The sequence below is a fragment of the Ipomoea nil genome, unplaced genomic scaffold, assembly GCF_001879475.1.
Source record: "Ipomoea nil cultivar Tokyo-kokei standard unplaced genomic scaffold, Asagao_1.1 scaffold1834, whole genome shotgun sequence".
NCBI lineage: Eukaryota > Viridiplantae > Streptophyta > Magnoliopsida > Solanales > Convolvulaceae > Ipomoea > Ipomoea nil.
This window is the reverse complement of record NW_017618262.1, coordinates 5,187,993-5,201,349: the sequence shown is the minus strand read 5'-3', so window position 1 is coordinate 5,201,349 and position 13,357 is coordinate 5,187,993. Positions and strand designations below refer to the sequence as shown.

Genomic DNA, 13,357 nt, shown 5'->3' with positions numbered 1-13,357 from the left:
TTGACGATCAACAGTTAGCGGTTAGCGTTAGCAGATTTGACCAGCAAATTATATCAATGGTTGGTAAAAAGATATTTGAAAAAATTAGCTGTTTAAATTAACATTTAAAATGACCTAAGGGTATAATAATAATAATAATAATAATAATAATAATAATAATAATAATAATAATAATAATAATAATAATAATAATAATAATAATAATAATAATAATAATAATAATAATAATAATAATAACAATAATAACAATAATAACAATAACAACAATAACAACAATAACAACAATAATAACAATAACAACAATAACAACAATAACAACAATAACAACAATAACAACAATAATAACAATAACAACAATAATAACAATAATAATAACAATAATAACAATAATAATAACAATAATAATAATAATAATAATAAATTGTTTTAATAATAATTTTTTTTTAAAATATAGATGTGTTTTGGGGAAATCATTCTAAAAAACGCTAAGTGAAAATATTATAAATTGCAATGTTTGTATTTTCAGTGGTTTTGAACAAATTGTTGCTTCAAACCGTTGATTAACCAAAACACTTTCTTTAGCATTTTGATCTTTGGGTTACATCATATTTACCAATCGTCAAATATCTTTGGGTTGCATTATAATTAAAAATTTTAAATTTTTACTACATATAAATTCCTTAAATTAGAAATTTCTTTATCCATAATAATTTATTCAACAATAACGGTTGAACTAAATGAACACTGAGCAAAACACCTAAAGGATTGGTATTGTTGATTAATTCATTGATCTTGTATATATGTGCATTCATTAAATATATTAGAATCCTTTGCAACAAAAATATTTGGTTACTATCTAAAAAAAAAAAAAAAATTAGTAACAATTATAATGAATCTTCTATATTACATTGTATTCATATACTATGAATTACATATTTAAATAAACAAATTAGACATTAAATCACTTATGTTGAACTACTCATATATAATCTTGCATTGATATACTTTCAAATATTTATTTAATTATAAACATTAGGTAGAAAAAATAACCGTCAAATTATTAAATCAAATGAATAGTTCAAATTGTTAAGATTTTAATTTTTCCTTGAGATTTCATAATTTATCCTTAATTATATGATTATCCGATCCGTTAATTTTTTCCATTAAGTACCGTTTTTTTTTTTTATTATTATTACAAAGAAAGGGGGATACCCATACAAACTACGCCTACACTAAGGCTCAAAACCTAGACCTCCCACATAGGGGAGCAATCCGATACCAATGGACTACAAACCACTTGGTTCCATTAAGTACCGTTAATTCACCGTTAGTCTAATTCTAATATTAAAGTCTAAATATAGAATTATAACTACAACATTAATCTAATTCTAATATTAAAGTCTTAATAGAACTCTAACTACAAATAGTACTACCAGAATCTCCTCAAACAATATTAGTATATATTTAATATTTTATGCTTTAATTTTTATTTGCTCTCCCTTATGTCACGTATTTGGTTTCAACTATACCCATACAATTATTTTATTGACAATTATAATCAATCTTGACTATATTATCTTGCATTTGTAAACTTAGAATTACCAATTTAAATACGCAAATTCAACATTCAATTATCTATGCATGAACAATTCCAATATAATCTTGCCTTGATATACTTTAAAATACTTATTTAAGAAAAACATTGGGCATTATCCCAATCGCGCAATGCGCGTAAAAAAACTAGCAATATATATAACTTTCATTCTCATTGTTTATGTCTAACTACATGAACCAAACACACCCTAAATTTTTTATTCATTTACTATTAGAGTTAATTCAATCGGAGGTCCCTTGTCTTTGGTGACAATTTCAAATTTAGTCCCAGACTATCGTTTTTGCCATTTTACATCTCAAACTATCATTTTTTGGACACTTTTAGTCCTTCTCATGATTTTTTCTATTTTTAATAAGAGCATTTTTGTCTCTTCATATTTTTTTTTTTTTTGTTATTTTTCCGATTTCAACCAGTTTAATTGGTTTAGAACTTTACTAAAAATTGATTGAAAATATAGTTATTAAATATCAGAAGTTACCTAATGTTCTAAACCAATTAAACTGATTGAAACAAAAAAAAATAACAAAATAAAAATATGAAGATACAAAAATACCCTTACTAAAAATAGAAAAAATCATGAAAAAGACTAAAAGGGTCTAAAAAACAATAGTCTAAAATGTAAAATGACAAAAACAATAGTCTGAGACTAAATTTGAAATTACCACCAAAGACAAGGGACCCCGGTGGAATTAACTCTTTACTATTATGATACCGCTATTTTGTTTACGTTTACCATCATTGATTTTGACTTAGACATTTTTAACTAGTCCGCACATTCGCACCAAAGGTAATTCCTATGTCCGCTGTACATATAAAGGAACAAATCTCCTTCCTACTACCAAGCAAAACCATAGTACTCCGACAATATAAATAAGTTCTTTCAACAACTTGCTGAGAAATTAAATTTACAAGAAAGATTGTCCATATAGCATGCACAGAGACAAATACCCAGTATTTCGATCATTTTGTGTCTTATATTCCACACAAGTTTGAAACAACTATATTACACCTAGCTAAGATTGAATTTTGCGTATAAGCCACAGCCTGGATTCCTTATTATGGGATGATATAGATTGCCATCTCAAGCCACCGAGAGAGCTAGACAAGTAGCAAGAGTAACACTCATGCAACGGAAGGATATGAAGCACAAGTTGCAACACCTGCAACCGAAGCAACAGAATCAGTTGAATGAAATGAGAGTCTGGTTGGTTGTAAGCACCAAAGAATGTATATATTTTGTCCAGCTATATCACACCAACAGTCGCTAAACATCAAATAGACAAAACAGAATGAAATGGAAAAATTGCACTTTTCATCCCTAAGTTATAAGGTAATTGTAATATTCATCTCTACTCCTTGGTCGTGCTCACTTCTCATCTCTAAGCTATAATTGACGTTGCAAATTTCATCCTTAATGTTTTGTTAGAAAAATGACAAATCCTACAATTACTTTATAACTTAGAGATAAAAAGTGTAATTTCCCTTCATCGAGATGGAATTGGTGTGAAGTGAAAGGAGGTCATTCGTTTGAGAATAAGGGTCGTGGAAGAATTGTTGGGTCAAGCACTCTATTTTCTTTGTGCAATTCCGTCTTAACAAGTCTACGGCGAAGGAGACAAGGGCGAGGCACCGAACATGTTCTACCCTCAACCTCCATCCGTCATTAGTAATCTAAATTCGCTTCGAATGAAATTTTCGGGGTAGACGGATGGGTTATTGGATAAGTTTTATAGCGGACTACTGTTGTCAGTTGAGAAACTTACCACACATGTTCTTTCCCATCTCCATTTTGAAGTACCCATGGTCACCCCAGTCTTCTCCCCATGAGTTCTTGATGAGCCAATAGGGGATGCCATTTTCCACTCCATAGCCCACAGCAAGAACGGCATGGTTCACATCCTGCCAACAAGAACAGAGGTCAAGAAATTTCACTATATTGCAGTGTACAGGTTCCGTGACAATTGTTGATGCTTATTAATGTTATGAGATGGAAAACAGTCTATGCGATCGTTTATAAAGATGCTTTACTAATAGAATTTCTAATCCTGCAAACTGCATTGCCTTAAACACTTAAATCGTGCTAATCAGATGCATGATGAGTGCCTAGGACTATTTTTTTTTTTTTAATCGTACTTCTATCATACGTGAGCTTCATCTTAAGGTTGAAGGAACCACAAACGCCTTTTCAGTTGTAATTTTAGATAAATTAAAGGCATTATAGCTACCAACTACCAGCATTGATGAGCAAGTCATATCAGGTTGAAACATTCTTCTAGAAAATATTGAGCTGTCTTCCTAATCAGCACATTAGTTGCTGGTATATATTGGCATTTTAACAACTCTTAATTGCAACAAAAAGAATGATTAGAAAGAAAGCTACTACCATCATTGCCAACAAGAAATCGCATACTCCTAGACTGCTAATACAGAAAAACTTACCATGGGATCTCTCCCGCAAGAATCGCTGGAATAAACTCCACTCTCATATAATTTAAAACCATTAACCACCTCGAATGCAACACTAACTGGTCTAATGAGCCCAACTGCATATTTTAAGTCATCTTCGGCACCCTGCAAGATATTACCATAGCAAATAGAATATAAACCAATGGGACAAAAGATGTACCAACTAATAAATAAGTAAAACAAAAACAAATAAAAGGATATTATCTTACCAGGGTGATGTTAACAGAGTCAAAGACTTGCACGCCTACATTTTCAGAAGAGTACTTACAGACACCATTTTTCCCAGTGTAAGGATATGCTTCCTCAGTGTCAAGACCACCATTATATTTGATATACTCAAAGGCTTGTGATGGCAACCCACCATTGCAGCCAAAGTTATTAAAAGCTCCAGCACAATCCACAAGCTGCTGCTCAGAGAGGGAAATGTTCTTCCCAAATGCCTGGGCATAAGCTGCTTCTAGGGCTCCAGTGGTGCTGTAACATGTCATGAAAGTTTAATATCATGAGTTTTCACCATTAACAATGCAACTTCAATTCCAAAAAAAATAGAGTTTCAAGCCATAGTTTATATTCCTAACTCAGTTTCACCTGAATGTCCAACAAGATCCACAACTGCCTTGATTCTTGACAGCGCTAACTATTCCAGCCTCCCTCCAGTCTTTCTAAGGAATATAGAAAGCAAGGAAAGAAACCGTCAACAAAGAACCACTATTGGCAAAAGAGTAAAACGCATGTTAGGCATCAATTCCTCAGAATCTTTCTGCACAAGTAAACTTCTCTTTTTCCTTTATAACTCACGAAGCTTCCCAACAGATACAGACTAATCAGGTGTACAAAGAAACAGATTTCCAGTAGGTTTCTTTGGGAAATGATGGAAAATTTTATAATTATATAGGTTACAAGAACCATGCCAAATTTTCATTCATAAGTTTTTGTGATACATGAGCAAAGAAGCCTATCTGTTAGTGAAGACAAGTTTTCTTTAGCGTCTTCTTTACATGTTTCCTTTTCTCTTATTTTTCGTTATTTCTTTAACCATGCACTAGAGTTTCAATTTCACTATGTAGTAATATGCATAATTAGATAAATTTATCTCCCCACTTTTTTTCCAACAATTTATTATTTACTTTTTTGTAATAATTAATGGATTTCATGATAATGGCTTAAGGAAATAATAAAAGAATTGAGTGAGAATACAGTCTCAGGGACGTTGGAATTTGAGCGCTTGAGACTGCCCTTTAATGTAGCAGAGCAGTTTTGAGCAGCTCCCAGCCTATGCTTTTGGAACTCATTCCATGTCATGTCAGCAAACTCTGTTACAAACATTAACAGAAAAGCAATCAAATCAGCTCATAAGCTAAGATTACTAGGAATGCAATCAAATTAATAACATGCAATTTTTCTGTTTTTTATCTCTCTTTTATGTTTGTCTATTTTCTATTGTTAGTCCTGAAAATTTGAAGTTCTTAACCAAGAAACCAACTTCTAGTCAGCTAGGATAGGCAAGTTTGTTACAAGTCATGATTCATGAAATGGCCAAATTAGTAAAAGAACAGCAAACACATGAATTTCCAGTTATAGGACAAAAGGGTCACATGTCAGTATATGAGCCATGTGCATGTATATGTCATGACAGAAGACATTATCATCCACATCATCATGAATGAACCTCATGCTCATTTGAGTTGACAAATGAACATAAAAACTAACTAAATAGCAAATAAACATTGTTCATTTATATTGAACCATGTGTCCATTCAAATTGAATTATATGGCATTTGTAACAATTTGCGTGTTTATTTAGCATGCACCAGTATGGTACACCAAACATTGTAAGAGCATCCACAATGGTTGGGGAGAATTGTGGGATAATGTAAGAGTGATTAGGAGAGAGAATGTGAGAAAGGGAGAAAAAGAAAAACAAAAAAATCAAAATCAGAAAAACTAAAACAAAAAAAATAATAAAAAAGCAGAAGTGTCAGGCGGCGCCTGACGCGCAGCCGGGCGCGTGCAGTGGCTGTGGACTTGCTGTGCGCCAAACGCGCACAGCAAGTCAGATCCCTTTTTTTTTTCTTTTTTCTTGGTTTTCACAATATTTTCAACCCTTGCAGATGATTTCTTCTTGAATTAATTCTCCCCTACATTAGCTTTGCTTCCAACTGAGAAGAATTCATTCTGAAATCTCCCATATTATCCACAAGTGTGGATGCTCTAAGCTATGATGGATGAAATACTAATCCGCAAAAAAGAATCCAGCCTAAAAATCTAAAATACTTAACCTTTCTATCCCACCTAAAATATTTTAACTTTTCTGCATCCCACCAAAAATATTTAAAAAAGAATTGAGTAATATTTAAGACTCCGAATATCTTTTGTGCAAGTGGAGATAATATATGATAGCACCATCTCCCTAGAAAAGCAAAACTAACATTAAGAAACAAACAAAGCCTCCTCGCACCAAAGAAGAACCAACTTTTTTCATTAAAAGTATCATTTCAAAATTGATCATTTCTTTGATCTCGATTACTAAATACACAACCATAAACTCAATTTCAGTCCACTTTCACATATGAAGGGCTATACGTATACAGACTACATAGAACAGGTACACCTCAACTAGGCATAAACCACTTACTTCATAGTATATCAAACAAAATTCAAAAAAAAAAAAAAAAATCAAGCTTCATATTTGAATTTAGAGCAGAAAAGGGGAAATACCATTAAGACCAAGCTTGTATGGAAGTCCTTTCTTGTTATGAGATCTAATCATCTTCAAACTCTCCTTAAACACACCAAACCGCCGATTAATCTCCTCAGCACTCTCATATCTCTTCCCGTATCTGCATCGTTACATGGAGTAAATTTTCAAAAATAAAAATAAAAATATCAAAAAGTTGAAAACATATAAGTAAAAAGAAGAGGATCAAAAACGAACTTGTGAGCGAAGCGAGTGAAGCAGTGAGCATGACGAGTGGAGCCGATGACTTGGAGAATCGAGCTCTCCAGCTCATGTAAGCCGTCCGATACGACTTGCCTGATCGGATTATCATCAGTGAAGGCCTTCGATCCGGCGACAGAGGCGATCACGGCCGAAATCACGAAGAGGAAGACTGAGAGACGCGCCATTGTTGTCCTCTCCTTGGAAAAGTAAAATGAGCGAGGAAAGAGCGGATCGGGGTCAGTGGTGTGAGAGAAGACTGAAGATACTCCCAGCTGGAGATATCTATGTAGATGGAAGCTTAAATTTTATTTTTTTCCCAGGATGGGACCCAGCGCATGACGTACCGTGCAATTGTAGATAATCACTGGATGCGCTAGTTAACGGCTGGGATTTGGTCAGCCGATGACGAATCTTCAACCACCACTCAGGACCTGACAAATTTTGATTATTCTTTTTTTTTTCTTTTATTTTTTTTTTGTCACGTTTCGTGTTGGATTTTTTTTCTTTTTTATCCCATTAAAGACACTGTTTGGTGTAGTTTATTTAGAACCTTAGGGTGCGTTTGGTTCACAGAATATTAGATTATCTTAGGGAATGTTAGGATTACCTTAGCGAATGTAAAATTGTTGACAATGTTAGATTTCTGTGTTTAATTTAAAACTAAGATATGTAAATAAGACAACGGTAATAAGATAAATTTATTAAAATGTCCAAAGCACAACATTAGTAATAAGACAAGGGAATGTGAGATTATCTAAGAAATTTGAGGGTATCTCACATTCCCTTCCAATAGCTAAAAACTTAATGCGGAGGTTATCTAACATTTCCTGGGAAAGTTACATAACTTGAACCAAACATGAGAATCTTATATTACCAAGCAAATATAACATTGGTTATCTTATATAACCTGAACCAAACGCCCCCTTATAGTTTATTTTAAACTACTACTCCGTAATAAGTAATAAACCAAAAAAAAAAAAGTTATAAACACAGTCTAAACTTTTTTCCATGTTTATCTTAATTTATTTTAAATAAATGACATCATTTATCTCTTCTAATTAATTTTTTTTTTTTGGCTCCATCACTTGGATTGTTACAAAATGAGACCCATTGAGATTTTCTTTTTTTTTTGAAAGGAGCCCCATGAGGTTATTCCACCTCCTCAACTGAGGATGGAGATCTAATTGATGGTATGACTATGATTATATCTCTAAAATCCTCCCTAACATTCTATACAATCATATAAGTTCTATAATATTTTATACGGAGTAAGATTCTATAAATCTCTACACTTCTAATATATATATTAATATATATGTTTCAATCGTGCACATTATTCTCTTCGAAGTTGTATTGAAATAGAGGTCGTTTTATTGCTAAAAAAAATAGAGGTTGTTTGGAGTATTGAAGAAGAGATGAAAGATACTTGTTAAAATGTCACAGTTTAGTGTGGAGACCAAGATTGATGTTATTATAGCCACATTTGCACTACATAATTATATTTAGAATAATTCGCAAGATGACATGATGTTTAATGTGCTTGAGCAGCATCCATATTACATACCGCCTAATGAACTTCAAGATTCAAGGTGTAATATCTCCATTAACGAAAATTTAAGTGAGACCTCTATTTAGATGAAGGAGATTCACAACAATATTGTTACTTCATTATGAGATGCTAGATCATGACTATGCAAATAGTTTTATTTCAAAATATTAAATTTTAATATGTAAACAAACTTATTTAAAGTTAAGACTATTTAAATTTTATAAAGATGTATTTTTTAATCTTTTTACATTTATCAGCTTATTAAAAAGTTAATTTTGTCAAACACTTTTAAGTATAATCAGCTAGTTTAATAGTTCTTCAGTTTTCAACTTCTAACTTATAGCATTTCAACTTTCAGCTACGTATTTTTAAATTTTCAGCTAGATTTGCATAGTATGACATTAAAATTAACCGCGGCTAGTAGGCAAATTTTTCATTAAATCATCAATAGAATATACATTTTTAATATATTAAATGTACATTATTTTTTAAATATTACTGATTCTATTATAATGTACTATATGTATATACATTATTTATGTATAAAATATACATTATTTAATAATATATAAAATAATATTCATTCAGTACTCAAATAATTTATTTTCAAATAATGTACATTATTATATTAAAAAACTATTTTTAAATAATCCATAAAATAATGATTGAACCTACTTAATAATTGGGGCGACAACCCGACACATTTATTATGTTTTAACGACGTTATGAACTTTTGCTTTTTTAGAACTTCCTAAAAGAGTTAAATCAAGGCTTCATCTTGATCATTTGACATATATTGGAATTTATTTTCTAAAAAATTGTCAGTTTCTATAAATACAATGGCATTATTTGGTAATATAGTTAGCTTAACAGTCAATTTTGACTTATTTTACTATTACCTATTTAACTTGATTAAACAATCAATATAAGTGTTTGATCAATTAATTTTTTTGTAATGGCCCTATTTGGTATAGGCCAATTTTGGCCTATTTGACCACTATTAATTGTTTAATTTAGTTAAAATATCAATATAAATGTTTGGTTAACTACCTTTTTATAACTCCAAAAGGCTAAAATTCAAAAAGCTACTCCAAGCAACTTTTTCAATTAGCCTTTTGATAAAAGAAATTATACCAAACAGCTATCAGCTAACAGTTAATTTACCAAACACTTTTCTACAATCAGCTAATGTTATCAACTATTTATACCCTCTAATTAACACAATCAGCTAACTGCTAACAGCTATCAGCTAACAGCCATTTTACCAAACAGGGCCAATAGCTTATTGTTTCAAAAAACTCCTTAAAGTAGCTTTTTTGATAAGCTTTTTGAGAAAGTTATTTTGCATTTAGTCAGTTATCAACTATCAACTAGCTAGTCAAACCCATTAACGCAATCAGCTAATAGCTATTTACCAAACACCCGCAATAACATTTTATTACTCCATTATTCAAAAAAGTAATGCTATATACCTCTAATTTATTTTTCCTATATTTTTTCTTGGCTTGGCAACATATGGTTGGTTTAAATTTCATTTTTTAATAAGTGATTGGTTAACATATTCATGGTCACCCAAATGCTTGAGAGCCACATCAAGAGGAGAAATATGAGATGGGAAATGTAAGAGGGATAAGGCTTACCGCATCCCTTCAATTATCTCAATTGCAAGATGATGTGTAAAAAAAAAATTACAATTTTGATTTTTTTTTTTTTAATTTCCATCGTGTGTTACAAGCTTGCAAAATGGCAACTTTTGTCTTTTTTCTATTTATTTATTGTTTTGCTTTGTAAAAATGAGTAATTTTATGTAAATGGAACCCACTTTTGAAATTATATTAGAATTGTAGTAATGTAGTTAAAATAGTAAATGAATTGCAAAATTGATGATGTGAAAGTAATACTCACTTTTGAACTAGACACAAAAAACGTCGTCAATTAACAATTGAACTAGACACAACATAAATCATTCAGTTTGAGCATCAAGGGTTTTCCTATTTCATCTTGACTCTTGGTCAATTCAGAAAAAATAATCAAATGTTTAGTTTTTTTAAGGGTCAAATGGTCAATAGGATAATAATAATAATAATAATAATAATAATAATAATAATAATAATAATAATAATAATAATAATAATAATAATAATAATAATAATAATAATAATAATAATAAATAAATAAATAAATAAATAAATAAATAAATAAAAATACACATGACATCTCAATTAGTACAAACTTGTTGTTAACTTGCTAAAAATATTAATTGCTCTTTTTTTTTTCTAAGTTTATGGATGAATTTATAGCTTATTCGGGTTCGATGGCTTAATTGCTATCATTCAAGTAGTTCAATGGCATATTTGTACATTTTCTCATCGATCTTTATTACTTATACACTTAATAGTCGATACAAAATATCTCGTGTCCTTAAATTTATAGTGTATTAAAAATATAAATATATTACTTAGCCAAATACGCAGTACTTTTTTATATTTGTGTATAAAAAAAGTTAGTGTGTTTGGTACACAAATGGAATCGGAATCGGAATGGAAATCAAATACTTAGTAATCGTAATGAATTTTGGTGAAAGTATTTGCATGTTTGGTAGTTGGATGAAATTGAAATGATTACCAATATTGATGTTTGGTTATGTATGATGCTATAATGGAATAAAGATTTTAAAAATACAAAAATAAAAAATCAAGACAATGAGTCCTAATATAATGACATCTAAAGCACTAATATGAACAAAAAAATTAAAACAAAAATCTAAAAGCACTAAACCAAACTTAAAAATCATATTATCAATAAGATGGAATGATACTCGTTTTTAATTAGAGAATGAGATTTTTAATTGAAGGGTAATCAAATCTCATGGTTGAGCCAAACACCTTGTGCTCAGATGGCATGTAGTGACTCTCTCATATTGGAGGTCATGAGATTGAGCTTTAGTATAGGTGGTGCTAACTCTTTATGCTTCAACAGGTTGAGGAAGTATAGATGAACATATACTACAATGTAATAGAGTTAGTAATATTCAAAAAAAAAAAAAAAAAACTCATGGTTGTGTTCAGAAAAATTGTCAACCAAACAATAACTATGATTTTGATTCTCATGAACCAAACACACTCTTAATATTTTTTTTAGACAAAAGAGTACATAAATTACACTAAAGAAATTAGCATGATTTTGATTCTCATTCTTGGTGTGAAAACTCATGAACCAAACAAACTCTTAATATTTTTTTTAGACAAAAGAGTACATAAATGAACTAAAGAAATTAGCATGATACAACCATGGTTGCAATAGGCGCTAGGCGCTAGTCGGGCGGTAGAGTAGCGCCTAGCGCCTAGACGGCCTAGGCGGTCGCCTAGGCGGCTAACTAAAAAAATGAAAAACAGTGCACGTGTGTAGGTGCATATATGTCATATTATACATACATACATACATACATACATACATACATACATACATACATACATACATACATACATACATACATACATACATACATACATACATACATACATACATACATATATATATATATATATATATATATATATATATATATATATATATATATATATATATATATATATATATATATATATATATATGAAAAAAATTAGCAAGGTAGAGTCGGCCGGGTTAACTCGACTAACTCGACAAAAATTGACGAGTTAACTCGACGTAATCGGCCGTGTTAGGCGCTAGGCGGCCGAATTAGGCGCTAGGCGGGCGCCTAGGCGGGAGCCTAGAGGAGAAATCGCCACGGCCTAGGAGCGCCTAGCGCCTAGGCGCCGATTACTCGGTGCCTAGGCGGGATTTTTGCAACCATGGATACAACAGGAAAAAATTATGGCCCTGTTTGGTAAAATAGTTAGCCTACAGGTCAATTTTAGCTTATTTAACCATTATTAGCTGTTTGATTTTGTTAAAAAATCAATATAAGTGTATGGTTAATTAGCTATTTGTAGTTCTAAAATGTTAAAATTTAAAAAGCTGCTCAAAACAACTTTTTCAATTAGCTTTTTGAAAAAAGAAAAAAAATACCAAATAGCTATCAGCTGACAGTTAATTTACCAAACACCTTTCTACGTACCATCAGCTAATGTTATCAATTATTTATACCCTCTAATTAACTCAATCAGCTAACAGTTAACAGTTATTCGCTAGCAGTCATTTACTAAACAGGACGAATAAGATTTTTTAATGGCAGATATAGTGGAATGTAAGTCAAGACGACAGCTAGAAAGATGAATGTTAACGTTAATTGAAAGCGATGTAAAATGGAAGATAACAAGCAGACACTGGAGAAATTAAAGAAAGACAAATAAATGAAGGACTAGTAAATGGTAGATAGATAAGCACAATTGAATTTAGATATGTCACTGGTGACTTTATTATTATTTTTTTTCTTTTTCTTTCTTTTTTTTTTTTTTTTAAATGGAAACATAAAAACCTTAGAAAATTGACAATAATTATAACCTACTCCAGTAGTCCATATATATTACTATTTATTAAGAAATGGAATAATGATCAAATAGTCCACTTAACTCCACACCAAATTACAATTAGGTCATTAAACTAAAAAAAAAATAAAAGTAATTGAGTCCCTGAACAACACAAACTCATGCAATTAAATCCAAAATGACATGTTTACTTGAAAGTATGCCGACGTGACAGTTACCGATTTTAAAAATAATTTTAAATAAAATAATTAATTAAATTTTTTTTTAAAAAAACATTAACTGTCGGAAACGAGTCGTCTCTGGCCGGCTCCGTCTCC

General features: G+C 30.8%; 1 protein-coding gene across 1 annotated transcript; it reads right to left on the bottom strand.

Moving 5' to 3' along the window:
• Positions 1-2,478: 2,478 nt before the first annotated feature.
• On the bottom strand, positions 2,479-7,301 carry LOC109193112 (cysteine proteinase 3-like). Its single transcript, XM_019343932.1, has 8 exons — positions 7,017-7,301; positions 6,800-6,921; positions 5,279-5,394; positions 4,670-4,743; positions 4,291-4,555; positions 4,055-4,186; positions 3,379-3,514; positions 2,479-2,775 (listed from the first exon to the last, which is right to left on the bottom strand). The coding sequence occupies exons 1-8, from the start codon at positions 7,205-7,207 to the stop codon at positions 2,738-2,740; spliced, it is 1,074 nt and encodes a 357-aa protein (XP_019199477.1). The 5' UTR covers positions 7,208-7,301; the 3' UTR covers positions 2,479-2,737.
• Between the last annotated feature and the right edge of the window lie 6,056 nt (positions 7,302-13,357).